Here is a 27,824-nt window from a genome sequence, read left to right as displayed (position 1 = left end):
TTGCAGCTAGAAAATGGGACCCTAAAGAACCAACTAGCTAAAAGCTGTAAGAAAACAAAACTGCCCTGGACAAAGGCCCTCCCCATTGTGTTGATGTACATGAAGGGGAGAATCAGGTCCAGAAATAATCACAGCCCGTTTGAAATCCTGTTCGGTCGGCCTTTGCCAACTGGGATTGGGTCTGAGCGAAGGCAATTCCCTGAGACAGGGTGTTGTGAAGATGAGATGCTGCGATATTGTACACATCTAACCTCTGTTCTCTCTGATATTCACAAGCAGTTGAATAGCTGGATCCAGGTGACTGGGTAGCGGTCCAAGATTTGAGAAGGAAATCTTGGCGATCAAGAAGGTGCTGCTCGTCACAGAAACAGCAGTAAAGGTCGTAGAGAGGGCCATCTGGATCCACGCCAGCCACTGCAAAAGAGTCGCGGAGCCATCAGACGACGCCCTCGTACAGACAGATCCGAGGGAACCAGATGGCATCGATCTTCCAAGGCCAGCCACTCCAGGAGGGGTGAGACGCCACCTGGACCTGTTTGCCGGCTAAACACCTCCTACTACTCCTGCTGCTGAACGAGTCCTACTCCGGCCTCGCAGATTGAAACGGACAGGAACTACACATCGTGGACATCGCCATGGTCACCCGACCGGAGCAGAATGCCTGGTAACGAGCTGTGGCTCTTACCACCAGGCTGATGACAAATGACAGTTGTTATGTCTGTGCCCAACATCCTCACGGTGTGGGCATGGCACTGCCTGCGGCCTGAACATCAGTGCCGTCAACTACGAAGGATCGACAGTCAGATTCAGAAACGTCAGAACTACACTGAGTCAGGTGCATCATTCAGTGATGATGACAAACCCCACACGACAACGAGGAGCTGTGTGCTTTGTAAGAACGTGCCGGACATCACTTGACCAAAATCTGGGCACGTCCTTTTGCAACTAGACAGTGAGCGCCACGTGCAACAGCGCATGGAACGCTGCCTACACTAACCCTGAGTGCAAGAACGCGGGCCCTTACCTGGGCAGACTGAACCTCACACACACCGATAGCCTCGCCTCTCAAGGGGGTGTGTGCCACATTATCGGGACAAAATGCTGCACCCATGTGCTTGCATTAGGTGACAATTTGACTCATGTTGTCGCCCACTTGAATGAACTGTTGAGAGAAGCCATCAGGTCAATTTCTGGCATGTGGTAGGGAAAGAAAGAAAGGGGTTTATCTGTATTATGCTATTCATCGTTTGTTCCTTTCCCCCTCACTCATTTATTACATGATAATTACCTTTGTGACTATTACAATCACTGTTTTTACCCAAATTACCTTTATTCATCTATAATATAAAAGCTTTTTCTCCAGTTTTGATGCATGCTATTTGAAAAATTGCTAAAAATTGAAATATAGATAAATTACAAATTTCCTTTTGTAATGAACATAAAATGTTCAAAGGACTGTTGTGGGAATTTTGGATATTTGTAATTCATAATCATAGTTTTGTCAGGTCATACACAGTTCAGTGTCTCCTCTGTCTCACCTTCCTAATGGATAATGCAAATAACTAACTCATGATGATATATTGGCATATTTGTGCATCTGTACCCTGTGTGAGAGACCTTGTGATGAGAGAGGTTCAGAATGTTCAGAATTGTAATGTCTAAGGCATGTTTTTGTTTGGTCTAAAGACGTCACCCAACCAAGGCTATTCGCGTCCTGTCTCTTCACCTAAAAGACTGTGCGAGATTTGGCACATTGTCATTTCTGCTAGACTCTAACTTCGTGAGGATGCAGGGGTGAACGTATTTTTGTCTGCAGACGAAAATGCTTTTGCAAAATAAACCACGGAGAAAAGCTGATCCTGTTTGTTGATCTTTATTGAAGAATCTATTTCCACAACAGTCCATCAAAAAGGCCAGTCGTCCACGTAAAACAAGTGCACGACAGGACAGGATTAAGAGTAGACTCTTAATGGGGAATCCGTTCAACTCTGCAGCTGGAGTTGCTCTCCAGTTCATTGCTGAACAGGACAAGGATATGTCTCTGCACACACTGTCTCATCGTTTGAGACTTTTTGGACTGAAAGCCCACTCTGCAGTGACCAAACCTCTCATCAGCAGAAAGAATAAAAAGGCTAGACTTGCCTTTGCGGAGGAGCATGTTGTGTGGACAGAAGAGAACTGGTCCAAGTGTGTAAAGAAGTCAGTTAACTTTGGAGGAGGAAGTGTCACGGTTTGGGGGATGTTTCTGCAGCAGGAGTTGGGCCTTTTGTATAGCTACTTGGCAGGGTGAATGCAAATGTTTATGTGAACCTCTTTTAGCAAATTGCAATACTTTCATTGCAATTGTCTCCCAATCAGCTGCAATTTTCATGCAAGACAATGTCCCCTGTCACACTGCAAAACAGGTGAAGCAGTTCCTTGAAGCTAAGAATATTGAAACAATGAAATGTCCAGAGTCCAGATCTAAAACCCCATAGAGAATCTCTGGAAATTTCTTGGCAACAAAGTAATGTCTAAGAAACCCACTACAGATAGTGAACTGTGGAAGAGACTGAGTCAGAACGGACCAAGATCAAACCAGAGCAGTGTGAGAAACAAGTGATGTCCTGTGGGTGCAGATGTGCTGAAGTCATTCAAAGCTGTAGCCTCTACACTTCCTGTTCATTTTTTAATCCTATAGAAGAAAACATTGTTGAAATCTTCTCTTCTGACACAATGTTGACACTGTTCTCTAATTTTGATCACTGCTTTTTCAAAAAATATTTGTTTATTTAAAAATCATGCTAGTACAGCAGTGGTATAGCCACCGCTGATATTCTATCAAATTATGAGCAATAACAAATAACAGCATTTCAGAATAAATCAAGAATTAATACTTTTAATACTCTTTTCTTGATCTCCACTCTATATATACTGTATACTCTACTATGTAAACTATACTATATATATATAGTATAGTATACAGTATATATACATTATATCACATTGGATTTGCTAACTACAATGCATATATACATGTAAATATACAGTATACACACATATATATATATATATATTGTGGTTTGAATTGTATTTGTTGATTTCTTGAAATTGCTGCCTTGTGAAGTGAATGAAGACCGTATTCTGTTGTACTGATGCAAAGAAAGGAGAAACGATCACAAATATTCCTCAGTTTAGACAAGCTACAGTATGAAAGCCTCGGTTACTGCATATTTATTATTATTATTATTTATTTATTTACTGTCACCAAAGTGAGAAGAGAGAAGCAACTGTGAAATCCACACTCTCCCTCTACTTTATGGACAGAATTATAAAGAGTAGCAGTTAATGTGTTGAGGTGTGTGTGTGTGTGTGTGTGTGTGTGTGTGTGTGTTTGAGGTGTTAGGTTATGAAAAAACAGGCGGACCAGAGAAGATAGAAACTGCATGGAGAGAGCGTCAGGCCACACAGAATACCGACAGAGCGTTTACCTGCCCCTGCGTTCTGCCCATATGCCCTGTAGCCGCCGCCTCTTCCACGGGTCCCCCTACCTGAGCCACGAGCTGCTGCTACTGCCGCTCCTGCAAATGGTCCGTATGCTGTCGCTGGGAAGCCTGAGAACACAACACGGAGGACACTTAAGATTCATTTATACAATTAATGTTTCTCATGCTCAACAGCATGACACACTTTGGCTCCATGGTCAATTTTCAATATCACTCATGAAAACTGCTGAAATACATTTTTTCTGACATTTCTCTATGTTTCAAATTCATGTAAAAAATATTAGTTTTAAATAGAGCACATGCACATGCTGCCTGTTCGGCAGAGCTACTGAAGCTTCAGCAAATCAAAACCCACTTCCAGTTGCTCAATCCACACACTGACCCTGTGTATTTGTGTGGAGGTGGCTGTTTCCTAAATTACAAAATGAACTTAAGTGAAGGACTATGTAAGAGAGATTGCTGTCACTCAAAAGCTAGGTACGCAGTATCATTGCATCTACACATGGTATACTGTGTATATTGATGCACGTAATACGTGTCCGAGCCCTCACTGTAGTTATGTGACAAATGCACTTATTTGAACTACAACCATAACTGTTTCCTAACCCTTACTAACTGGTTTTGTTTTGTTTACTAACTTTGCTTGCTAAACATAGTTTTCTTTGCGGAACATAGTTTCGAAACAGCAGCAGTAGGAGAATGTCACTGTTTTATACACAAAGACCGGCGGTATGTGGCAAGTTGGTATGAAGACAGGTTGGGTCAACAAAATGTTCAATTCAATTTAATTTTATTTATAGCACCTGTCTCTGATTGGTCAACACTTCCAGGTCTCCGTTCCGCTGTCCTTTTCTGTACTGCTGCAGATGACTGATGGCAACCTAGTCTATAGTGGGATTTTCTACCATCAAAAGTCACAAATAAATTCTTTTAAACCAAACACAACACCACAGGACATGTTGTAGTAGTGTGGTCTGAAATAAGGGAGAAATTAACAACAAAAGCAACCAATATTATAGCTTAGTCTGCCATTAGCATGTAGCTATATGTAGTAAACAGCAGCACGTTCTACCGGAGCTGTTTGAAGCTGTACTTCGTGGGCATGCTTTTCCTGGATATGTTTAGCATCTGACATTATAACAAGATATATGATAGAAAATAAGGAAAAACATACTAGATCCACTAACAACTACTATATGATAATTATAGTAATTTGACTGATCATAGTTTTGGCAGTGGATATGCTAGAATTATATGAATAGTAGAAATAATAGCAGTGTCCACTGGAGGAACTGAAACCACATCCAATCACAGGAGCGATATCCCCTCTCTTAACCGTCAGTCCCAATGTGAAAAATGGCTGCTTCATCAGGAAGTATCAGCACAAATGTCCATTTATAAGCATGTGAAGTGAATCTTATGTTAGGATGGTGTTGCCATCCCGATGCTAATTTCGGACAGCGCTTTAATAATAATTCCCAATATGTGTTTAATGGAAAAATTCCGAACACTGTAATACCATAAAGTGTGAACTGCGTAAACTGTGTTGTCTTCAACTGTGGGAAAGTTGCCTTTAGCCTAGTCCATGCAGTGGCTGCTGAGGAGGGATGGTTTTGGGAACTCTGAAGATAACTACTTGTGTTTTCTAAATATGTAACCATGACAACTGTTACTGTTCAACTGCATGTTAAAAGACTTGGTTCATGAAGGCTGTCTTCAGAACATGCTGGGACACACTTATTTGAAGTGTACTGTCTGTTCTCTTCTTGTACAAGAATAAATGTCATTTTATCGTGTGGTAAAAACTTTCTAATTTATTTTTTTAATGTAAATCCGAAAACCTTGCAATTATACAAATGAACAGTAACATATAACGGACTACTGCTTATATGCTTCATGGTTAGCCTATATTGCCTTTATGGGGCAGTACTGTTCTTTATCGTAGAAAATGCTACTATTCAGGACCATAAACTATTCTTTTAAGAAGTTCCCCAGAAGAAAGCATTCTGTTTTTAACATCACACTTCACACCTGCGACAGTATAGAAAAATGGTGAAGAAATTAAGTTGTCAGTTCTCTGTCAGTGTATGGCAGTCTTTAAAAATATATGCAAAAAAGTTGATTAATTTACCATACAAATTATATGATATAAAAGGTAATGTACTTTTCAGTCAAGTATTTGTATTTCTGTCATCTCTTTTGTACCATGTGTTTTTTACAAACTAGTAATCCATCTTATTTGATTTGCTGAATTGCATTTAAATGATAAATCATTCACCCAAGGAATCTTTCAATTCAAATTTATAGAATAGACAGGGTCAGTGCCTTGCTTGCACTTTCTGAGAAGCCACCAAGGAATAGCCTGTGTGGCATTAAATTAATTTCATGGACCCTTTATTGCTGGAAAGATAAAGCCAATGTTTAGATTGCAATGGGCTTCTGGGTTTTGGTACTTAGCCGGTCCTTGGGGGGGTTCTGGGAGCTGGGACCGAGGACAAAGACAGTGAAGGAGCAAAGGACAGACAAGGTGGGGCTGTACAGTTTCTAGATTTCTCTTTAATTTACCAACATGTGTACTATATTTATCTATGTTTCATGCTTTCTTTCTTTTCTACAGACAGCCCCAGTTCTTTTTGCTTACTGAGAATATCCTTTTCTTTGTTTTCCTTTGCTTACATCTCTGTACATTCCTTGACTATTTGTGATGTTTTTGTGGATTCCCTGTGTAACGAATTGACACACGGAAACATAGTAGGTGACTCCAGATTTATTACTCATTGGTTATTGTCTTCACCAGCCATTTACATTGTCTGTTCTTTTCAAAAGCATTACCATCAGCTTCAGACAGTAGGGGTTTTGAGCACGGGCTGACCGGGCATTTTTTCATGACACGTGGGGGGCAGCCCAAGCACTTAAAATAAAAAATCATCTGGGCCGTGTGGAGCGGTTTTCTATTATTTATCTGTCATATCACTAAGTGGGGAATTGGAAAATTGGCGCCCCCGCAAAGTGAAGACACACACACACACACACACACACACACACACACACACACACACACACACACACACACACACACACACACACACACACACACACACACACACACACACACACACACACACACACACACACACACACACACACACACACACACGATATCATTGTTGTGTGTGTTGTGTGTACTAATTGTACTACTTGTGTTTCCAGCTGCTGGAAACGAGGTTTTAGCCAAAGAAGAGATAGACTTCTGGAGGGGCATCACAGTGGACATCATCTCTGATGAGGAGGATGGCTCATCTGATGGGGAAGCTGGGTGGGTTGCCTCACCCTTCAGGAGCTAGGAGCTGTCTAAACTGTTTTCAGTTTTGCAGGAGAGAATGGTGATAAGTACCAAGCAACCCATCACAGAAGGTTGCACATTGGGCCACCCTCAGCGAGTCCAGCTCAACATCATATGACCCTGAAGCAGCCAAGAGACACGTCCATGTTCAACTGTCTTAATGTGTGACCCAGACCAGGGGAACACAGTGGAAAGTATTTTTTTTTTTTATTAAAGCTTTACTATTTCAATAAGTTCCTTCCTATGTCTATTTTATTCTCAATAAACTGCTAAAATAAAAATATAATAACAATAGCAATAATGATCATTAGTAGTAGCAGTATTCTTATTAGTTGTATTATTATTAATAGTAGCAGTAGTATCTTCATCATTATTAACATTGAAATGATAATTAGAACCATTCAACGCTAGCTGAGGTTCAGCAGCTCCCTTGTGCTCGTTTCTGAACATTATGGGGCACAGGTGAAACTTGCAGTAAACAGCTGATAACCGCCAATAATCATGGGCCTTTGGGGGCATCATCAGAGATTCACAGGGCCGATAATCTGGGTTTTCATGCATTGACATGTTCAGATGGGGATGCCTTAAGCACCGCTTCGATCTTGTCTTGAGACATGTGTAAGCTATCTTTCTTGATTACATGTCCACAGTATGAGATTTCCTTTTTTGAAAAACTCACATTCCTGTTGATTAGCTCCGAGCCCATAATCTCATGACCTGGTGAGAACGTCCTCAAGGTTTGACAGTCCCTGGAATCCCCTGCAAGACTTGGTCCATTGTTCTTTGCCATATTGCAAGAGCTGATGCTATCCTAAACACCAACCTGTTGTACTGATAAAATGCTTAGTGTGTTGTTTATTGTTGTATTTTGTAAACAACCTATTTCTTTGATATATAATTAATCTCCATTTGGAGATAAGCCTGGGCCAAGTAGATTTTTGTGAAATGTTCCCCTCCTGTCAGGGAAGCAAAGATCTCCTCAATACGAGGGAGGGGGAACCGGGTTAACGTTCAATTCAAAGTTTCCACATATGCGTACCTTCTTCGGTTTTCCCCGTTTAATACTTGAGGTTTACTTGATCGGTGGTGTGGTGGTTAGCACTGTTGCCTCACAGTAAGAGGGTTGCAAGTTCGAATCTTGGCTGGGGCCCTTCTATGTGGAGTTTGCATGTTATTCCTTTGTCTGTGTGTCTGTTTTCTCTGGGTTCTCCAGCTTCCTCCCACATTCGAAAGACATGCGTTTCCTCAATCTTTGCCTTCATCTCCTTGAGTGTTCCCATGCCTTTCATGAACACTTCCTCAGAGTCCATGAGTATTTGTGACAGTCTCTTAGAGCGTGCTCACACTATCCTTTTGGCCGCGGCCAAAACCGGTTTTTCAGCTAAAGTCTAGTACCTTTAAGTAGTGTGAGCGCACCCGCTCCGCGCTCAACTGGGGCCAGCTGGGCCGCCACGGCCCGCTTGAAAGAGGTGGGCTTTAGCGGAGCCGTTTGCACATGTACGAGCACGAGCGTGCGCACGTGCACGCGCACGCGCACGAGCCCTACGGCAGTAGCGTTATGTCCGCCTGTTCGGACATGTAAATAGAAGGACGGACCATGCGCGGACATTTAACAACAACAACAATGGTGGGGAAAGGTTCACATTGATGTGGTGCGGAGGTGGAGTGTTTACTGCAGATTTGGTCGGATGAAAATATTCAAAAACAGTCGACAAGACGCACAAAAACTCTGAGGTCTATGGAAAGATTTGTAAACAAAGCCACACACGCGATCAATGCCTGTGACGTGTTACGGCGTGATGACGTATGGACAGCAAGAAGTATTGGCCGAGGCCCTGGCAGTGTGAGTATGCCCCAGCCCCGTTTGTACTCACACTGCCAGGGCCGGCCAATGCTTCTTGCTGCTCAAAATAGCTCCTGCAACAACATATTATTATAACATAAAGTACTCCTTTTTTGTAATGTATGCTATACAGTACAGAGCCGAAGCCTGAATCTGAAAGGAGTCACACTGTGCATTATTAGGCCAACACGCAGCCATAGACTGTGTTCCTCTCTTCATGAAATCATCAGAAAACAACTGTAACACACACAGACCAATACACACCAGACGCACGACACACGCTCAGTCATAATGTGACTCTGTGTCTCCGACATGCACAGGCTGCAGTGTTTCAGTGGAATTGATAAATTAGTGGCCAACTACGGATGTGCCACATATCATTTCTGTGCTTTGGACATTTGGTAAACACCCAAAGCAAATATCTGCCGATAACATGATGTAATCAACAGCATTCTAACGCTCATCCTGACAAAAACTGCATCCACTACAATGCTCATTATAGACGTTCAATCACTGTCACTGCCACCCAGAATGAGAGGGTTTATTATTTCCACACCTTAACAGTGCAATGAAAAAGAACAAAAACAAAATATATATATATTTTATTGATTAAAATATGAATAGGCCTATCCATATACTGAAAATGAAACTCCAATACCTACCCAATTAAAGAATATTAGAATATGCGGGTCCAGCCCTAAATCTAACATGAGTATCTTTTTCAAGTATATAAATCACAATGTAATAGGAAATAAGCATTTCTATGTGGTGATTTTACATAAACTACTCATTAATTTGATTTGCACACAAAAAAAACAACTGCTATAACGTGATTTATCGTTATTGGCAAATTAAAATTACCTCATATCATGATATGAGATTTTTGTCATATCGCCCAGCCCTAAACTGTTGAAATATTCAGGGTCTGCACTCCTCAACCTTTGAACTGAAGAGTGTAATCCCTGAATTCATGAAATCTATGTAGCCCAGTGTAAATTGATGATATTAAAAAAGGCATATGTCCAAGATAATAAATTAATTGCATAATAAAAAGCAGTTAAGAGAGACAAATAAGTTCATGGTAAATAAATGTCCTTTAAGATTAAAAACATAAGTTAAAAATCATTCAGTTAAAAAAGTGAATGTTGGTTAATGTTATTGATGTATTGAAATATGCATTTAAAATGTTAAGTATTTGTTGTTTATAATTGTCTGTAACTATGCCTGAGAGTACAGGAAGACATAGACACACAAATGGTTGTGAATGTATTTTATTTTGGAAGGGGGGAAGTTAGTGGAAGGACGTGGAGAAAAAGAGAGGGAGAACGAGCGAAGCGAAGAACGGGAGAGAAGAAGATCGAGCGGAGCCTGGTGTAAGAGTGTAGGAAAAGAGACTGTAGCGAAAATGTTTGTCAGCAAGGTCGTGGAGGTGTTCGACTAGGACACTTCAAAGGACTTTGTGATGATTTCACTGTCTGTTTGAGTGGACAACTCAACCTAATATCCGTGAAATAAGTGAAGCTAGCGGCTAGCTAGTAGCTTACACCGACGTTGCTAACGAGCTAGCGACTCGGACGGCAGAGCCTGTGTGAAAGCGTGAGTGGAGCTGCGGACAACGGAGCCGAGCCACAGCGTTATCAACAGCCACGTGTGACTTCCTTTCCTGTGTGGATCATCTCTTCACCTATCTTCCTGTTTCATCGGTTCTTCAGCTCAGGTGTGTGTGGCTACAACACCTGTGGAGTAAGGTATCTCTTCTTTTTTCTTCTGCCCAGTGGAGGCGGAGCAGCCATTTGCTGGCGGCTACAACATATCCGAATTGCATCGGGCCTGCATCGGATGAACAGTATTTTTGAAATGTTGACTTTTTATTTTCTGCCGGCTATTTTATTTTCATGGGGCTCATTTAAGGGTTACGGTGATATTATTGTTTGAAAATGTTTTGAAAAAGTGTGTGTAACTGTTTAATATAATTTGTGAGTAAACATTTTATTTTCTTATTTACACTAAACAGTTGTGTCACTAAGTGTAGTATTTTTAAGTTCATTAAGGTCAATAAGAATAATCCTAAGGTTAAAAAAGGTGATTGAAAGTACTATTATTACAAGAGTATTTACATTCATAGGAGAGTAAAATTGATGGTTAAAAACTTGATTTAAAGGTGAAGTTAAGACAACGTTTAAAAAGATTACTCTTCAAACATATGGTTTTTGTGTACTTTAAAATTTATTGCAGAGACCCCACCTTATTGTTGGATAGTTAAAAAGAGCTCAGGTTAGCCACCTCTCACTAATAGTTAAATACACTAGAGAGGCGCTACATCTATCAAAGATATAATTGTATTGACACAAAAACATGGGATTAAAATGATTTGCTCACTCACTGTCCTCCAGGGTATAATGAAGTCATGGTGCCCTCTTTAAAATTCAAAAACACACGCAAAGGTATGGTATAAAGAAGATCTTTGCCATCAGATCTCACCAATGAAACACACATATGTGGTTGATGTTAGATCAAAATGTAGGCATAACTGACAATCTGTATCTCTGCACAATTTATATACCCCCTTTAGATTCTCCATTTTTTGAAGAAGACACTTTTGTCACTCTCCAGGCCTTGAACTCCCCTGATCTGGTGGATTACATATCAATATATAATCAAAATCAATATATCCCTACCTTAGATGATGTAAACAACTATTAAGACTTACCTCATACAACAAAAACAGACGCCTGTTAAAAGGCAAAATGCTGACAAATGATTTGATCAATGCAAGACCATCAGAAAAGACCTGAGAAAAATAGCAAATGAAAAACATTGCCTATGGAACAGCCCAGCCTTATGCATTACATTTTAAAGAAATATAATTGTACAATTAGGAAAATTACCCATCCAAAATGGTGACATCTGGAGAGCACATTTTGAAAATATGTACAAAGACATACCACTAAAAATCAAATCAGTCCAGATCATACCCTATAACCGTTGGGACAAACACCCAGACTGTTTACACAGAATTCTGTAGATATATTTCACCCGTACACAGAAACACACCAACAAATGCATGTAGAGCAGAATGAGGAAGATACACAATGATATTTAACATTTGAAAGAGTGTTCAACTTTTTTAACCTCCTGAAAACCAGCCCCAGAGACACCCTCCACTCCAAAGCCCTCCATACCAAAGAGCTGAGCCCAGAAAAATGTCCCCTATGTCAGTTGGTACTGAGGCTAACTGCCCCTTCTCAGACACAGTCTGACCAGCGTCACATCAACACTGCCTCAAAACACCAATCAGAGTAAAGCAACTGAAAACACAATCTAAAGGAATGTTATTGGACCATTGGAAATCAAATCAAATCAAATCCAATCAACCTTTATTTATATGGCACTTTTTATACAGAAAGTATTGCAAAGTGCCATACAGAGATGTGCAGAAAAAGAGAAACATCAAATAAAATCAGGAGAAGAAAGTTAAAGAACCCAACTCTTCCACAGTCATGCACAGAGACATACACAAATATATATACGTTCATACACACATTCACACACAGCCACGCTGACACACAGACACACACACTCACACCTACACAAACACTAGTTGTCACTACAGAGACATGGCTGGGCAGCGAGACCTGAGGTACAGAGGAGGCTAGAGGAAGCAACCTTTGGGGGGCCAACCACACTGGTCGAGATCCCAGTCCAAGGTCACAGGGAGCACCACCACAGAGACCACCCCAACCCGGGCAGACAGGAGGCTCCGCACCAAGGTGCAGAGCCCTCTAGTCGCCCCGGGCCGTAACTGTCCACGGGACAGCACCCCCCGCGGCCAGACCAGAGACAACTCCCAAACTGGCCGGCCCCCTGAGGAAACACTGGAGATTAAAAACTGTTGCCTAAAACAGTAAAGGGTTAAAATATGGAGGCTAAAAACACGAGGGACTAAAACATAAAAGCATAAAAGCACAGAGGCTAAAAACATGAACTAGAAAATATAAGCATAAGAGCATAAGACATGAGACCATAATATATATATATATATATATATATATAAATAAATAAATAAAAGCATGGAGGCTCAAACACAGAGATTAAAACAGTAAAAAAAAGGATAAAAAGTGCTCTGATTAGCATTGCCTAAAATAAATCAATTAAAAGCCTGGTTAAAAAGATGGGTCTTAAGCCTCTTTTTAAAAACCTCAGCAGTCTCCGCGACCCTGAGGCTGTTCCACAGTCGGGGCCCATAACAACTGAAAGCCGCCTCCCCATGCTTTTTTTTAACTTACCTGTGGTATGGTTAAAAGGCCGGTGCCCGAGGACCTCAGGGTCCGCGGCGGCCGATAAGGTAAAAGCAAATCAGAGAGGTAAGAAGCCCCAAGACCGTTAAGACACTAGTAGAAGAACTTTAAAATCAATCCTGAAACGTACGGGGAGCCAATTCAGGAAAGAAGAAACATAAAGCCAAAGCAGATTAGAATGTTATCTAGCCCTAAAAAGAGGTTATGAACTTGCAAAAATATCTTTCTACTGTCAGAGAGCAGCAATATATTGTATACATAATTAATATAAATAAATATTAAAGTTGTGTAAATGTTTATGTGAGAGAGAGAGAGAGAGAGAGAGAGAGAGAGAGAGAGAGAGAGAGAGAGAGAGAGAGAGAGAGAGAGAGATATTATGCTGCTGTTATTGTTAATAAAGGCCTTTATTGCTGTAAATTGTATTTTATATTATTTCATATTATTGTTGATATTTGAAAATGATTGTCATAATTTTACTATACTGCTATTCATCAGTGTCAATAATAACAATTTTCTGCATTGTTTCTCAGCGGTTACTAGTGATGTCCAAATGAAGCTTCATGAAGCATTAGTTGTATTTGTTGAGTCCACTAGATGGAGCTCTTGGTTTAAAGAAAAGCGCTCAATGAATGGTGATTCAGTGTGTTTTCAACCCTATGTTGAACAGAGAAATCCATCTAGTGGACTCAGAAAATAATGAAAACTGTTCATGAAGCCTCATTTGGACATCACTAGAGGTAACATTTAAAGCACAAAACACACACACACACACAAACACACACGTGCGCACACACACACACACACACACACACACACCTCCACAGAGTCCTGCTAGAACAGGGGTGCTCACACTTTTTCAGTATACGAGCTACTTATAAAATGATCAAGTCAAAATGATCTACCTACTACAAATATGCAAAACATATATTTATTTATAAATATAATGAGGATTCTTTATATCTACAATGTATGTTGATGTACATGCATAACCGCATGAGCCAATATTGCACAACACAACACAACACAATTAACTATGTACATTTTTTGTCATTACCCGAGTTTACTCTGATGACTTGCACTGAATTGAATCAGCCAGGGACGCATAGTCCGGACAGTAACTACTGACAGCCAGCCTCAAGCACACTTCCAAATGTTCATCAGTCATGGCAGAACGGTACTTGGACTTTATGATCTTCATGTGGGAAAAGGCTGACTCACATAAATAAAGTGGAGCCGAATAATGCTGTCAATGAGGTAGCACATTTCCTTATGTTGGGGTACTTTACCTCTGTGAGTAAGTTCCAGAACTGTCCATGAGCTCTAGACTTCAGCTCAATGTCGGCTTGTAGTGTCAAAATCTCATCTTCCACTCCAGAAGAGTTCAGGTGAAACAGTGATGCAATTTTTGATGCGAGTGACTGAACCTCAGCATCTTCCCGAAAAGGATAGCACATGCATGTAGCAATTGGCTTGAGCAAAGAAAAGTCTTGAAAGCGTTTGTCAAACTCTGACAGACAATTGTCAATCTGCTCTGTGTAGCGTGCACTGTCAAGTTGCACACAGGCCTTCCCTTGCATCTCCAGCTCTGACGCCAGGTTCTGGAAGTTTGCCAAATCATGGCGCTGCAGCTTTGAGGAGAGATGTTGCATTTTTCGTTTGAAAGCATTAACTGAGCTGATCATATTGATCACCGTTTTGTCTTTTCCTTGCAGCTCTAGATTAAGGTCATTCAACATGTTGGTCAGATCGGTTAAAAATGCCAAATCTAACAGCCACTGACCGTCATTTAGTTGCGTGTATTCTGCATGTCCAGCTACACGGAAAAACTCCTTAATCTCCGAACAAAGCTCTCGAAATCTTTGCAGGAATTTCCCTCGACTAAGCCATCTGACGTCAGTGTGTAGCAACAACTCAGAGTGGTCGCAGCCAGCATTCTCCAGATGTGCACGGAATAGCCTTCTTTGAAGAGATCTGGCGCGAATAGAACAGGCGATCTTCGTTGCAACATCCATGATCTCTTTCATGTTGAGCATTTTAGCGCATAACGCTTGTTGGTGGATTATGCAATGGTAATTTAGGAAGTCTGGGAAAGCATCGTCCTGCCTGCACTTTGCAATAAATCCATTCAAGCGGCCAACCATTGCGGGTGCTCCATCCGTGGTGATGGACATCAATTTGTACACTGGGAGCTGAGTTTTCCCGACAAAGTTTTTAAAAGCCTGAAATATGTCCTCCCCTCGCGTCTGTTCTTTGATGGGCAGTACTGTTAATAGCTCTTCTTTTGTAGAGATATCACTAAACACCATACGAATGAAAATGCACATCTGGGCTGTGTCACTCACGTCCGTAGATTCGTCCAACTGCAGTGAGAAACACTCGCAATCTCCGATGTCCTTCCAAAGTTGCTGGGTTAAATCCTCCGGCATGGCTTCACAGCGCCGTGTAACTGTACTTCTCGACAGCTGGAGAGCTTTGATCGAAGATAATATTTCTGGCTTATTTTTAAAGTCTCGGAACAATGAGTCAGCGGCTTCAACGAATGCCTCTTTTACCATCTCTCCGTCTTGGAAGGACTTCTTGTTATTTACGATGATGTGACTCACCCGGAACGATGCTTCGGTGGCGGTTTTCGCTTTCGAAGTTTGTTGCGTGAAAAATGACTGCTGTCCGGACAACTGGGATTTCAGTTCCTTCATTTTTCTCTTTCTCAGCTCGCTTTTTGGCAGGAAGTCGGTGTCGTATTTTCCATGAACAGTCCGAAAATGCCGCTCCACATTCCCATTCTTTGGTATTGCGATGGTAGACTGACAGATGAGGCAAACGCACTTGGAAAATGTCATCGTGAAAAAAAAGTCCTCCTCCCATTCCGTATGAAAGTGATACGTTTTTTTCTTCTTACTTGGTCCAGCTTCCCCACTCATTTTTATACCCTTTCTTAGGTTTAAGAGTAAAAACTGAAGGCTGAAAACTGGCGGTGACTCGCTGACAAGCTTGCTAGTTAGTTAGCACTTAGCGCAGTTGTTTGCTCATGCGAAGTGACCTAAGTGTCAGACAAAATTCAGATGTCATCTGACTGGCTGCCCTGTATATCAATCAAAAGACGGGATGGATGATAGGCTGACGTCAATTTTTTTTAATGTCACGCGATCTACCATTACTACCTTTGCGATCGACCGGTAGATCGCGATCGACGTATTGAGCACCTGTGCTAGAAGGTGCTGCACTGTTGGATAATGAGTAAATGCTTAATTGTATTTCTGTGTGTGTTGGTAACAGGTACACTGCCTTGTGCACTGTGCTTCAGTATCTGAAACTTGGGGGGGGGCTGCAATAACAGAGTGCAGGTGAGCTGCACCCTGTTATTGGCTGGGGGTTAATGTGGGATATGTGGATGGTCGGCCAAAACCAGACTAAAGTTGTGCGGTTACAGGAAAACGCGTCTTTGTGTGGACAGACCTAAACCTACACTCAGAAACGTCCCTGTCTCTCTCTAAACAACAAGTGAACAGAAAATCCAGGCAGAGGTGAGGGTCCTGAATGATGACTGAGAGGGTATACTGTATTTGGTTTTTTTTCACGTTGTAGGATAATACTACATATTATACGTACCGTATATTAAAGCTAACTGATATTTCTCTTCACTAATTCTTTGTAAAAATGTGTTTGTATAATATGAAAAATGTGGATACCATCATCTACAATTTACACTTTTACTTTCTACAAACATCGTTGACTGTGAAAAGTGACTAAGGTCTGCACCAACTGCTTACTCTAAAAGAGGTCAAAACTCCAGTATAAAGAACAACTTAATTGCCAGAATGTTTAGATCGAATAGCAAAGTCGGTCTGTATACTTCATGTGTTGCAAGAGTTTTGACCTCTTCGTACCTCGTCTCCATGCACGTTGGAAGTAGGTGTAGTTATGCCAGAAATCCCGACTCTTCTTCTACAAATTACTCACTTCCAAATAACTATTATTAACAATGAGAGCCGTGTTTAAGAGTAGATAGCCTCTATGTACTATTTTGGATGCCTCCAGTCTGAGCTAATGGAGCATTTTACACAGCTGTATTTAAAGGCATTAAGGCACAGCGAGAATCCAATTGGTACAGACCTCTATCCCTCTACTCAAAATAGACTTACTGTTGACAGATTCTCTGTGAAAAACAAGGTTCTTTCCTCTCCAACATCCAAGCAGTGAGGATATAAAAGCCTGCAACCTATGCCTCACTCTAGGTGAGTGCAACATAACACAGATTATGAAAAGCCAGTGGAAATATGGGTTAAAATGCAGCTGTGGAAAGGCTGTCGACTCCCAGTCTGCAGTAAAACCAAGAAACATAGAGGGCTGGGCTGGGCTCTCAAGGCAATATGTAACATACTGTATGTAAAATAATCTATGGCAACCCAGACATCTAACTTTAAGCAAGCTCCCTCTGGAGTGAACTAGAATTCATCAGAGACAGTAGAGGGTGCATTTTAACTTTATTTTTTTAATGAAATGTAACATCTGGACTGCAAGTGTTCTGATATGTTGTGCTTAAATATGCAAAAGGTGCATTATTGTATTAAATATGTGCACATTTGCATACATTTCCAGAACAGAAATGTGAACATTGGATAAAGCCAGGTTCGAAAATCTTGTTTTATTTTGTTGACATATAAGAGTCAAAGGTTTAACTCTAGGACAAGGTTTAAATCTTCTCAAATCTTCTCAATCTTCTCTGTGTTTTAACAAATAAAATGCTATATAAATCAGAATACGAATTATACAAACAAAGCTCTCTGTAACAGCCTTTCAGAGTATTGATGGGAATGTCAGTGGAAAGTTTGGTGCTACTTAGGTGGAGATTTCAGTCCAGAGTGAGGAAAAAACAATTTTGTGCGTAGAGAAAAGACGTTTAAAGATATGGATTGTGAAATTCATACATTTTTTTTGATTTACAAGTTTTCGGAAACGTTCTGTTTAAATATGCAATTGAGGCATTATCTAATGCTAAAATAAATGTTTTCATGAAAATAAAAGAAAAAGGACAAAAGCTCAAAAACCCCAGAGCTATAGGGAGCAGGGACAGTTTAGAGCAGATATACTGCATCTGGGCGTAATGTAACCCTGAAGTGAACTGGCTGAAAGAGGGATGCACAGATAAAACATGAAAGTCGCTGACCTGCTTTGCAGAGATCAAAGCGAGAAGCACTGCCGTCTTGTACAAAAGACATTTCATATCCACGGACTCAGCCAGCTCAAATGGGAAACCACAAAGAGCCTCAAGAACTAAAGTCAGATCCAATGAGGGAACCCTGGATTTGACAACAGGCCTCAGCTGGCAGACACCACCTAAAAACTATATGGTGAGAGGGTGTGCACCCTCCATCAAAGCCCAAATGCTGTCAAATAGACTTTGATCAAGGGCAAGGACAGCCAGCAGTTCCTGAAGGAACATCAACACATCCACAATAGAGCACTGAAATGGGAGCACATTTCGGTCCACTGCTCATATGCCAGCCACTTGCAGGCATATAGACCTCTTGTGGATGAAGCTCTCTCACTTTGAATCATAGCCACCACACTTGGGGGCAGACGGTTAACAAATTGAACCCATCAACTGGTAGGCATGCAGCAGGTGTGTGCTCTAAAGGCAAAAATGTCCACTGCCCTACCAAAACGACCCGCAATTTGAGCCACCACCAGTGAGTACAACGTCTATTCGATCCTTATCTGCACACTGGCACCAGCAAGTTGTCCTGGTGGAGCAGACACCAAAGTTAGTGGATGCTACACTGCGTTCACAGTAGTATGTGGAAGTGGGGATGTTGAACTCAACAATCTGACATAGTTTATTGCTCTTATACTGCAATTTGTAACAAGTACAACACTTTTGTTATTTTTTTTTACTGCCAATCATTTGAATATGGCAGGGGCGGAATGGCCATCGGGACAACCGGGAGATTTCCCGGTCGGCCGGTGGCCAATAAGCTCAAATGAACCGGCCGGCAGACTGCCCTGCGCAGCCGTGTGATGTTCATGACCGGCCCATGGTGTTAAAACTCTTCAGAATCAAGCACGTTCCTGTGAAAATCTCAGAAATCTCTATAAACCATACTACACAGATAGTCCAACCACTATTTATAACACTTATTGTGTCTCTACATCTTACTCATGGTTGCTGCAGTGCAATGCTCACTCTCATTAATCCAGCCTGCTGATTTTTGTTTAGCCTCCTATCTTGATCTAATCATTTTTATTCAGATGTTACATAACTTTCATGACCACAAATATAAAATGGCCAACGATTGAATTTGTTTTTTTGTTCATAAATTAATGTAGAATGGTCGAAGCAAAGCCTCATGGGAAATGGGAACTGCGTATCGCTCTGCGTTTATCCAATGAACGAATGGGGATGAATGAGTGGCTCTCAGACGGTTGGAGTAGTGGATTTTCTTACAGTGGAAAAGGAATCGGATTTGCTCAGTTACACCTGATGGAGGGCAAGAAGAGAAAGGAGAAAGGAGGGGCTGAAAATGCCAGAATGAAGAAGAAGCAGATGCTGGAGGAGAGTGCATCAAAATGGCTGTATGCAGACCTTTTGAGGGGCAGGGGCTCTGACCTCTCCCCTGTACAGTCTCCGACAACAGACGAAGATAGATAGCACAATGACATTCAGCCAAAACGTTGTGAAATTCACAGTTCTGCAGGGAAGGGAGACTGGTTTATAATTATTCAGCTAAATCTTAATTCTTTAAAGCAGGGGTTGACACTAAGGTCAGGTCTTATTCTACTTTCACAAATGTCATGTTCATTGCCCGAATAAAAATAAAACCTGTTAAACAATAATGAGTATAATTTAATGATACCTCTTATCAAGCGATGTCTCTTTCGTGCAAACACTCCTTACCAGTCATATCCTGAGCACATCAAACCAACATGGACATACATACTTTGCACAGGTAAACACCATCTTCTGCTTTATGCTGCCATGGAAGATCACCGTTCCAGTCATCAGCAAATTTACCCTTACAGTGTAATTTCATTGTTTTTTTGTAGTTTGGAATTGACATGTTTTTTAAGGAATATCAGCATTTCTATATTTTCAGAAGCTGAGATCTCTGCACATTCACACATGAGTGTGTTTACATGGACATGAATATCCAGTTAATGAGGTTTATGATCATATTCAGGATATGGTGTTTACATGACCACAGAGAACTCAGGTTATTCATATTCCCCAAACACATGATGAATGCCATTCTGTTAGCAGAAACAAACCAGCTTCAGGAAATATGAAACACTTACTAAAACGTAACAACATAAAGTGTAATTCCAGTGCAAAATCATCCCATGGTCTTTTTCGACACTCGCACACGTCAAATAAGCCATCGAGACAGTTTTTTTGTGTAACCACTATTAACAGAGAAATCCGATAGAGTCGCTAACAGCCGGGCGTGGCTAACACTGATTAGCTCGGAGCAGCACGGTGAAGGCATTAAAACGTCTTTTTTAACCACTAATACTGCTCATGATAACACCAAACCTCTGCAGTAGCATGAGAAGAGTCCCTACACATGAAGGTCGGAGGAGTACAGAAATATGAGGGGCAAGACCATGTAGGGCCTTGTATGTGATGAGCATTAACTTAAAGTCTATTAAGAGAATTGCATTAGTCAAGGCGTAAGAAGATGAAGGTATGGAATTTAATTTGATTTTTTGAGATTCAGCCGACATAGCTATTAATTAAATGTCCTGTCAACGCCTTTATCTGCACTCTGCATTCACCTCTGATGAACAGTATGCCTAGTGATACATTGACCAGTTGGCCGACATCAGTTAAAGTTTATAGTCTTACAACATGGATAAAAAAATGTCATTGAATGCTGATGGAGTAATAAATAGACATCCAACTACTTTGTAAAAAATGTTGGCTCTAATGTATAACATGAAACATGAATTTTGAAACTGGCTTTTTCCAATATTCGGATTTCTGACTATGTATGCACTGTATTCATTTTCAGTGGATAAAACCCCATTTCTTTGCATATTTGAATATAACATTTCACAAAACTAAAAAAACGGAAAAAATTAACTACATTTGAATACAGGTTTTGAAATTTCCATCTGTTTGATCCTGAATTAGGATGTTTTATTTGGATTGTGAATACAAAAATGATAAGAATAACAATTACAGATAGTAATAGTTCATCAAAAAAAATTATGCCCCAATTAGGCCAGGGGCAACAGTGTTTGCAGTGGATCTGAAGTGGATCCTAACTGACTGTAGCCAACTAGCCCAAATAGGAGGTTTTCTTCGCGAGGTGAAGAGCTTCATAGACGTCACCACAAAGGTGTTCATAAAGGTGTCTTCAGGAATCGACTTAAAGGGAACATCTGAGGTGAGAAATAGAAAAAAACAGTAACAGAAGAAGAACCTCTTGATCAGCGCTGTCTAGTTTGACATTGGTTGAGATTAGTTGGTCAGATCTGAAGCTGCTTGAAATCTGTCTGAATGGGAGGGGGTCCAGATGTACCTGACAGAGCAAATTAAACATGAGCTTGGCAGATTTGTTTGATTCCCAAAGCTTGGACCTCTGCAGGACTTTGCTCTGTGGTAAAAAAAATTTTGCACAGTTGAGGGTTAGAAAGCAGCAATGTGTGTCTTTGTTTGTGTGTGTCTCTAATGCTATCTGTTTGCATAACTAATCAGGCACTAATCAAAAGTGAAACATCAATTCCAGGCATGGTCCTCAACAAACAGGTTAGCAGAACGAGGGAAGAAAGACAGGAAGGAAGGGAGCTCTTATTAGCTGGGCCAACAGAGAAAGTTGCTTTAAGAGCCTGTGACCTTGATGCTCCACTACCACACATACAACAGGCAAGCACTGCAGTGCCACAGCCTTCAGCTCTCATCAGAGGCCAATAATGAACTGTGACAAATACAAAGAGACAATCAGTTTGTAAAAAATGAGCAAAGGACGGGAAAGAGACCAGAGAAAGCTGTGGAAGAGGCCAAGTAGCAAGTGACATCACTGCAGCACAGCACACTTTATCCTCCAGTCAATACAATGCCTTGAAGCTGCACTTACAATTATTGTTGTGTTTTTCACAATATGTGCCTGCCAGTACATAACACTTGTTCCTCACACTCTCCACACACTGCAGCACACACACAGAAATCAGTAATGAAACCCACTGAAACAGTAAATATACCAAAGCAATACAACATGGGAGCGTGAAGTGTAATCATTACTGTTGCCATTTACCTTCAGCACTATGTCTCCCACACACATCACAAGCTACATTCAAGGAAGCACTGACTGCTCTATGAAAGCAGGAGGCAATGGAAGAAGTTGACTTTGAATCTACTGCTGTAATGAAACAGTGTTAAATTGAGCCAAAAACAGCTGGTAGAAGAGAAGTGGAGAGGCAGAATGAACACTCACAGCCTTCACATAAACCGCACACACCGACACCAGCCACCTTGTGTGACCTTGCCTGAATTGAGTCCCTGGTGAGGATCATGGGCTGTGCTTCAAAAAGAGATGAGCTCCTCGCTTTCTCAACGGTTAATTTTTAACCTCTAACTCTACTACTCTCACCCTTAAGACTGCACAAGGAAAGGGCGGGGGAGACTTTTCAACCTTTCACGTACTAGCACCAAGGTCATTCTGGTGCTATCAGGAAATCACAGGGAAAGGGAATGTGTGGGAAGAACCGGGGCAAAGAAGGCACAATCATTTCACAGGAGGAGCCATGGGATTAAGAGCAAAGCCTGAAATGTTAACCTAAAGTAACCAGCTTTATAAAGGGTCCCAGATTGGATGAGGCAGGAATGAATATAAGAATATATACCTACAGTATATCTACCCTTCCTTTTCTCTCTAAGATCCTTGATAAATTAGTCGCCAATCAGCCTTGTGACTTTTTACAAAATAATAAGTTATTTGAGATTTATTCTAAATCTTCCAGTCTGGATTTAGAATGAATCATAGCACTGAGACAGCACTGGTAAAATTTACCAACGACCTTCTAATAGCTTCAGACAAAGGACTTGTCTCTGTACTTGTTTTACTAGATCTTAGTGCTGCCTTCGACAATATTGACCATCGCATCCTGCTACAGAGACTGGAGCATCTAATTGCCATTAAAGGAACTGCATTGAGCTGGCTTAAGTCTTATTTATGAGATAGATCTCAGTTTGTACATGTTAACGACAAATGTGTCTCAGAAAGATGCAGAAAAACTAGTCCATGCATTTGTTACTTCTGGGCTGGACTATTGCAACTCCTTATTATCAGGCTGCTCCAATAAGTCTGTTAAGAGTCTCCAGTTGGTCCAAAATGCTGCAGCTCAAGTACTAACTAAAACAAATCGAAGAGAACATATTTCTCCTGTATTAGCTTATGCGCACTGGCCACCTGTACAATCTAGAATGGAATTTAATATCCTTCTCCTTACCTACAAAGCTCCTTTAGGTCAGGCTCCGTCATATCGTAAACTTAAAAATTTTCCTCTTTGATAAAGCTTACAGCTAGGGCTTACGAGCCCTTAGCAATGTTGTTATTTTTTAAATGACTTAAATGACTGTTCTGCTTAATGATGCTGCTATAGGCCTAGTCTGCCGGGGGATAATACTTTTCCTGATGCTCGGAGCTTTTCTCCTCTCTGTCTGTATCATTCATGTCTCATCAATGCATGTTACTAATTCAACTTCTTCCCCAGAATTGTTTGTGCTTTGTCGTCCCTCAGGTCTCTGCTGATCGTGGTGGTGCCTGCTGCCGTGGTCCTGCATGACGCTTCCTGCTACTATTATCACTATTACGCATATATACTGTCACTAGTCTTGTAAACTATACAATTTGTAGCCATAAAAACACCATCAGTAATATATCTCATTGTATCACAGCTGTTATTACCACTACTCATCATTGATCATATTTACAACCATAATTATCATCATTTTCATATTCTATCACCTTAGCTGTGTTTGTTTCTTACTATTCTACTATATTAAATGCCCCATCTCTGGGGCTGTCTCTCTGTCTGTCTTTGTCTCTCTCTGTCCATCTCTTCTCTCTTTCCTTTTCTTCCTCCCCAACCGGTGCAGACAGATGTCCGTCCTCCATAGAGCAGGTCTGTCTGACATTTCTGCCTGTTAAAGGGAAGGTTATTGTTGCCACTGTGTACTCAAGGGGGAATTGTTGGGTCTATGTACATCATACATAAGTCATAGAGTGTGGTCTTTACCTAATCCATATGTAAAGTGTTCTGAGATAACTTTTGTTATGAATTAGCACTGTAAATAAAACAGAATTGAATTGAATTGAATGAAAGGATAGATATACACGTGTTATGTGCTGCGGGAGACAGATAGACAAAGCATTGTGGTTGTGATTACAGAGACATGCACATAGTGAGGGTACAGGCCTTGATCTGTCGCTAAGCCTCAGGGGACAAAGCTCTTCCTTCAGTAACACATGGAGCAACCACTACTGATGAGCAAGGGCAGTTGGAGGAGATATCACAGTTGGAGGAGGCAGGGATTTGACAAGCTGTCTTGGCCAACCCTATTGGGCCAACAGCTGTGTGTGTGTGTGTGTGTATGTATGTGAGTGTGTGTGAGAAGAATGACAGCAGCTTGCTGTGTTCCCTGGTGCGCTGTGGTCTGTGGCCTTGAAGGCGGCACAGTCCTAAGGCAGACACATTTGAATCCTGTTCCCTCTGTCACACTGTGGGACTCCTATAGCATTGCTCCATTTCCCAGCTCATTTCCATTCCAACCTTTTGTGTTGTAATTAATGCAATAGAAGCGGGAAGACATTGCAGTGCAAAGATTTCTATTAAAAAAATCCTGGCTACAGCGGACTCTTTGGGAAGTTTGCACAACAGTGACCTTGACAAATTGTGGCTCAGTGCTTCTCGACACTTCACAGAAAGAGTGTCTTAGGTTTGAACCCAACGTGGCCAATTACTCTACCTGCTAGTTGCCTCAGAAGGCCTTTACCATATATTTTAACTGTAAACTGGATCAGCCATCATCGTAGGTGTAAACAGCTTAACCACAGTGCTGTGTGATGATGTATCACCTTAGGGAATAGTTAAGAATCAACCAGTTGGTGTGAGGGTTAAGTGAGAAACACGTAGGACTTTCACACAAGATCACGTCCAACCTGAGATGATTGTCTTTTAAGTTTCCTGTCCATCTTTAGTATTTTAATCCAAACCACATATTTTATTGCCTAAACCTAACCAAGTAACAGCCGTTTAGTTGGAATTCTCAATGTGACCCAGATTATTTAAAAGTAACACCAAGAATTTCCTAATGGCGACCGTTACCATGTAAATAGATAACAGCCTTCTGAAGCTGCTGGGAGGTGGAGCAGGAATCTTCTCATCCATAACTATGAGGCTGATATCTGTTACGGCCAATTAACGTCTGAAGTGGGTGCTGTGGACGAGGTTCATGTCTTATTGTGACAGAACAAATAAACATGTTGAAATAAAGTGCTGATAGTCGGCTATAATTATATTACTGCACTGGCATACAAACATAATGTGCTACACAGAGGATCGTGAAATCAGTATATGTAGTGCATGATTTAATATATGTCTGCACCGGAAGTAGGATTTTATTTTGTATTTTTTGTGTATATCCCCTGCCTGAGATTGGTGCTGCCTCAGAGTGGCGACTGTAAACAGAACCGCCTGTGAGTGGCGCCTGCAGCCAGACGCTTGTGACCCAATGTGATGACAACCATATGGTACACTAGGTAAAAAGTGCACAATTTTGATCCAGATTCCTCTGATTAGTATGTGAAGAGTGCAGTACTAACGTATTTATACAGAAGTGTACAAAGTGTGGAATTAAATCCAAGAACGGTTATCTACTAATTGTAAAACAAAAATGAAATACTCCACTGAGCTTTGTATTTTTTAGTATGCCCCCCCCAAAAAACATATCATATGGAATGGCAGATTATGTGTCCTCTCTTGTTTATAAGAAGCTCATTTTAAAAGACAGAGGGCCCTACTTTACATATTTGGAAAGAATTGAAGAGATATTATTGACCACAGAAAAGACATTGGGCCTCATTTATCAATCTTGCGTGAAAACGGGCGCAGATCTGAGCGCAGAATTGGTCGTAGGAAAGGACCCACGTGTGATTTATGAAACATTCGTATCTGACCAATCTCAGCGTACGAATGAGCAGGCCTTGATAAATGCTGCGGCTGAATTTGATCGTCATTAACATGTTACGCCCTTAAATATTCCTGGATCGGAGGCCTCGCCCACTGAGGTCAAACACGGAGAGGAAGAACGCTGGTGAGAAAAGAAACTTTTCCGACACACAGATCGGCATCCTGACATCCGAGATGGAGCAAAATAAAGATGTGCTTTTTGTCAGTCTTAAGAGTGGAATAAAAGGGCCCCATAAAAATGCTGTATGGAAAATAATAACGGCAGCGCTCCACTGTGACCCGAATGCGCCTGTGCGCACTGTTGGACAGGTGTAACCCAATTAAAAGCACACACGTTTGAACCTATGAATTGCAAGAAAAGCTGGGATTATATTTAGGAAACCCTAAGTCAAATACATATAATTTGCTCAAAAGATCCATTTCATTCATTTTGTAATTATGGCTGCAGTATATTTCCACAGAACATACAAAAGGGTGTTGCTTTGTGTTCGCTATTATCCAAGTTTGTGATTTTAAACTCTTTAAAATAGTTTAAAGACTGTAGGTAACCAATGTTCTGACCGTTGTGGGTTAGCTGTATATAAACTACTCCTATAGGTGGAAACAACAGCCTTCTGATCCAGAATATCACCTATAATGCGAGGGGGTGCATTTCACGGCAGGCGTGCTGAATACGGCGCTCTTGCTCTGTAGCGGGGTTTGCCAGCGGGGTTATCAGGTATTCAGTTAGAGGGTAACCTTTGTCACCTAGAAGAACCACACCGAGATGTTAATCATCTGATACCTTGTTTGATTTAATGCAATTTATCGAGGGTAGCCACTAACCGAGGAGATGACTTTGGCTCTGCAGTGCGTCTTGCTGCAGCCACGCGCCAACACAACCATTCATTCATTCAATGTCGGGGTCGCGGGGGGCTGGAGCCGAGCTGTTTAGAAATATAAAAGAATCGTGTGTGTGTCCCACCACTCTTGTAAGGCATGGTGCATTTCTTCTACTCATTCACTCCCTGTAAGCCAGGGTATTCTTCCTGGTAATGATATTTTTAGGAGTTTAAAAAGTATATGAAATGTTTGCCAAACTAGCATTAAATCCGTCAACAATACAGTGGCAAATATTTACCTGCAGTAGCATGTGTGAATATTAATAAAAGTTCAGCACTGGGTTGCACCAGCTGAAATAGTTCAATTGTAGGCAGAAGTGTAGAACTTAATTCACTGTTGAGCTCGGGCCTACATTCAGAAAATCAGTTTACTCTCTGAGACAGATTTGACCCCGCCCCCCCCCAAACCAAACCCCTCCCCTTAGTGTTCCACATTTCTGCCATTTCCTCGGTCGTCTTACATTTTCTTCCAGTCTTTACCGTCGGGGCGAGCAGAGGTTGCTTGCTAGTATCAGTCTTTTCCTTCTCTATGGTAAAAGCAGCTCTGATAGCTGAGCTGCTAAGCTAATCACTAGCTGCTCAGAGTTTACAGAGAGGGATGGGGGAGTGGGAGGGGACGAGGTGGGATGACGAGGAGCAGCTGAGACGAAGTGAGACAAGGGGAGACCAGGTAAGATGAGGGGAGACCAGGGGAGAGGAGATGATTGGATGGAGTGTAGGAGCCAAAGGGAGCCTTTAGGACCGGTTGGGTCTCTTTGGTTAAATTCTCTGCAGGCCTAAGGC

General features: G+C 41.3%; 1 protein-coding gene across 6 annotated transcripts in view; it reads right to left on the bottom strand.

Annotated features, from left to right (window-relative positions):
* LOC310947614 (RNA-binding protein Musashi homolog 2-like) overlaps positions 1–27,824 on the bottom strand; it is a gene marked incomplete at both ends in the record, with an annotated part of 337,457 nt that overhangs the window by 25,580 nt on the left and 284,053 nt on the right. For 3 of the 6 annotated variants that reach the window (XM_083914481.1, XM_083914482.1, XM_083914483.1), the window contains one exon: positions 3,471–3,593. In XM_083914481.1, coding sequence (XP_083770607.1) covers positions 3,471–3,593 — 123 coding nt within the window. The remainder of the gene's footprint in view (positions 1–3,470; positions 3,594–27,824) is intronic. The other 3 variants (XM_083914484.1, XM_083914485.1, XM_083914486.1) reach the window with 1 other exon arrangement.

Source organism: Echiichthys vipera, assembly GCF_963691815.1.
Source record: "Echiichthys vipera genome assembly, chromosome: 5".
NCBI classification, from domain to species: domain Eukaryota; kingdom Metazoa; phylum Chordata; class Actinopteri; order Perciformes; family Trachinidae; genus Echiichthys; species Echiichthys vipera.
The sequence above is the reverse complement of the archived record's forward strand: the minus strand, read 5'-3'. Positions and strand labels throughout refer to the sequence as shown.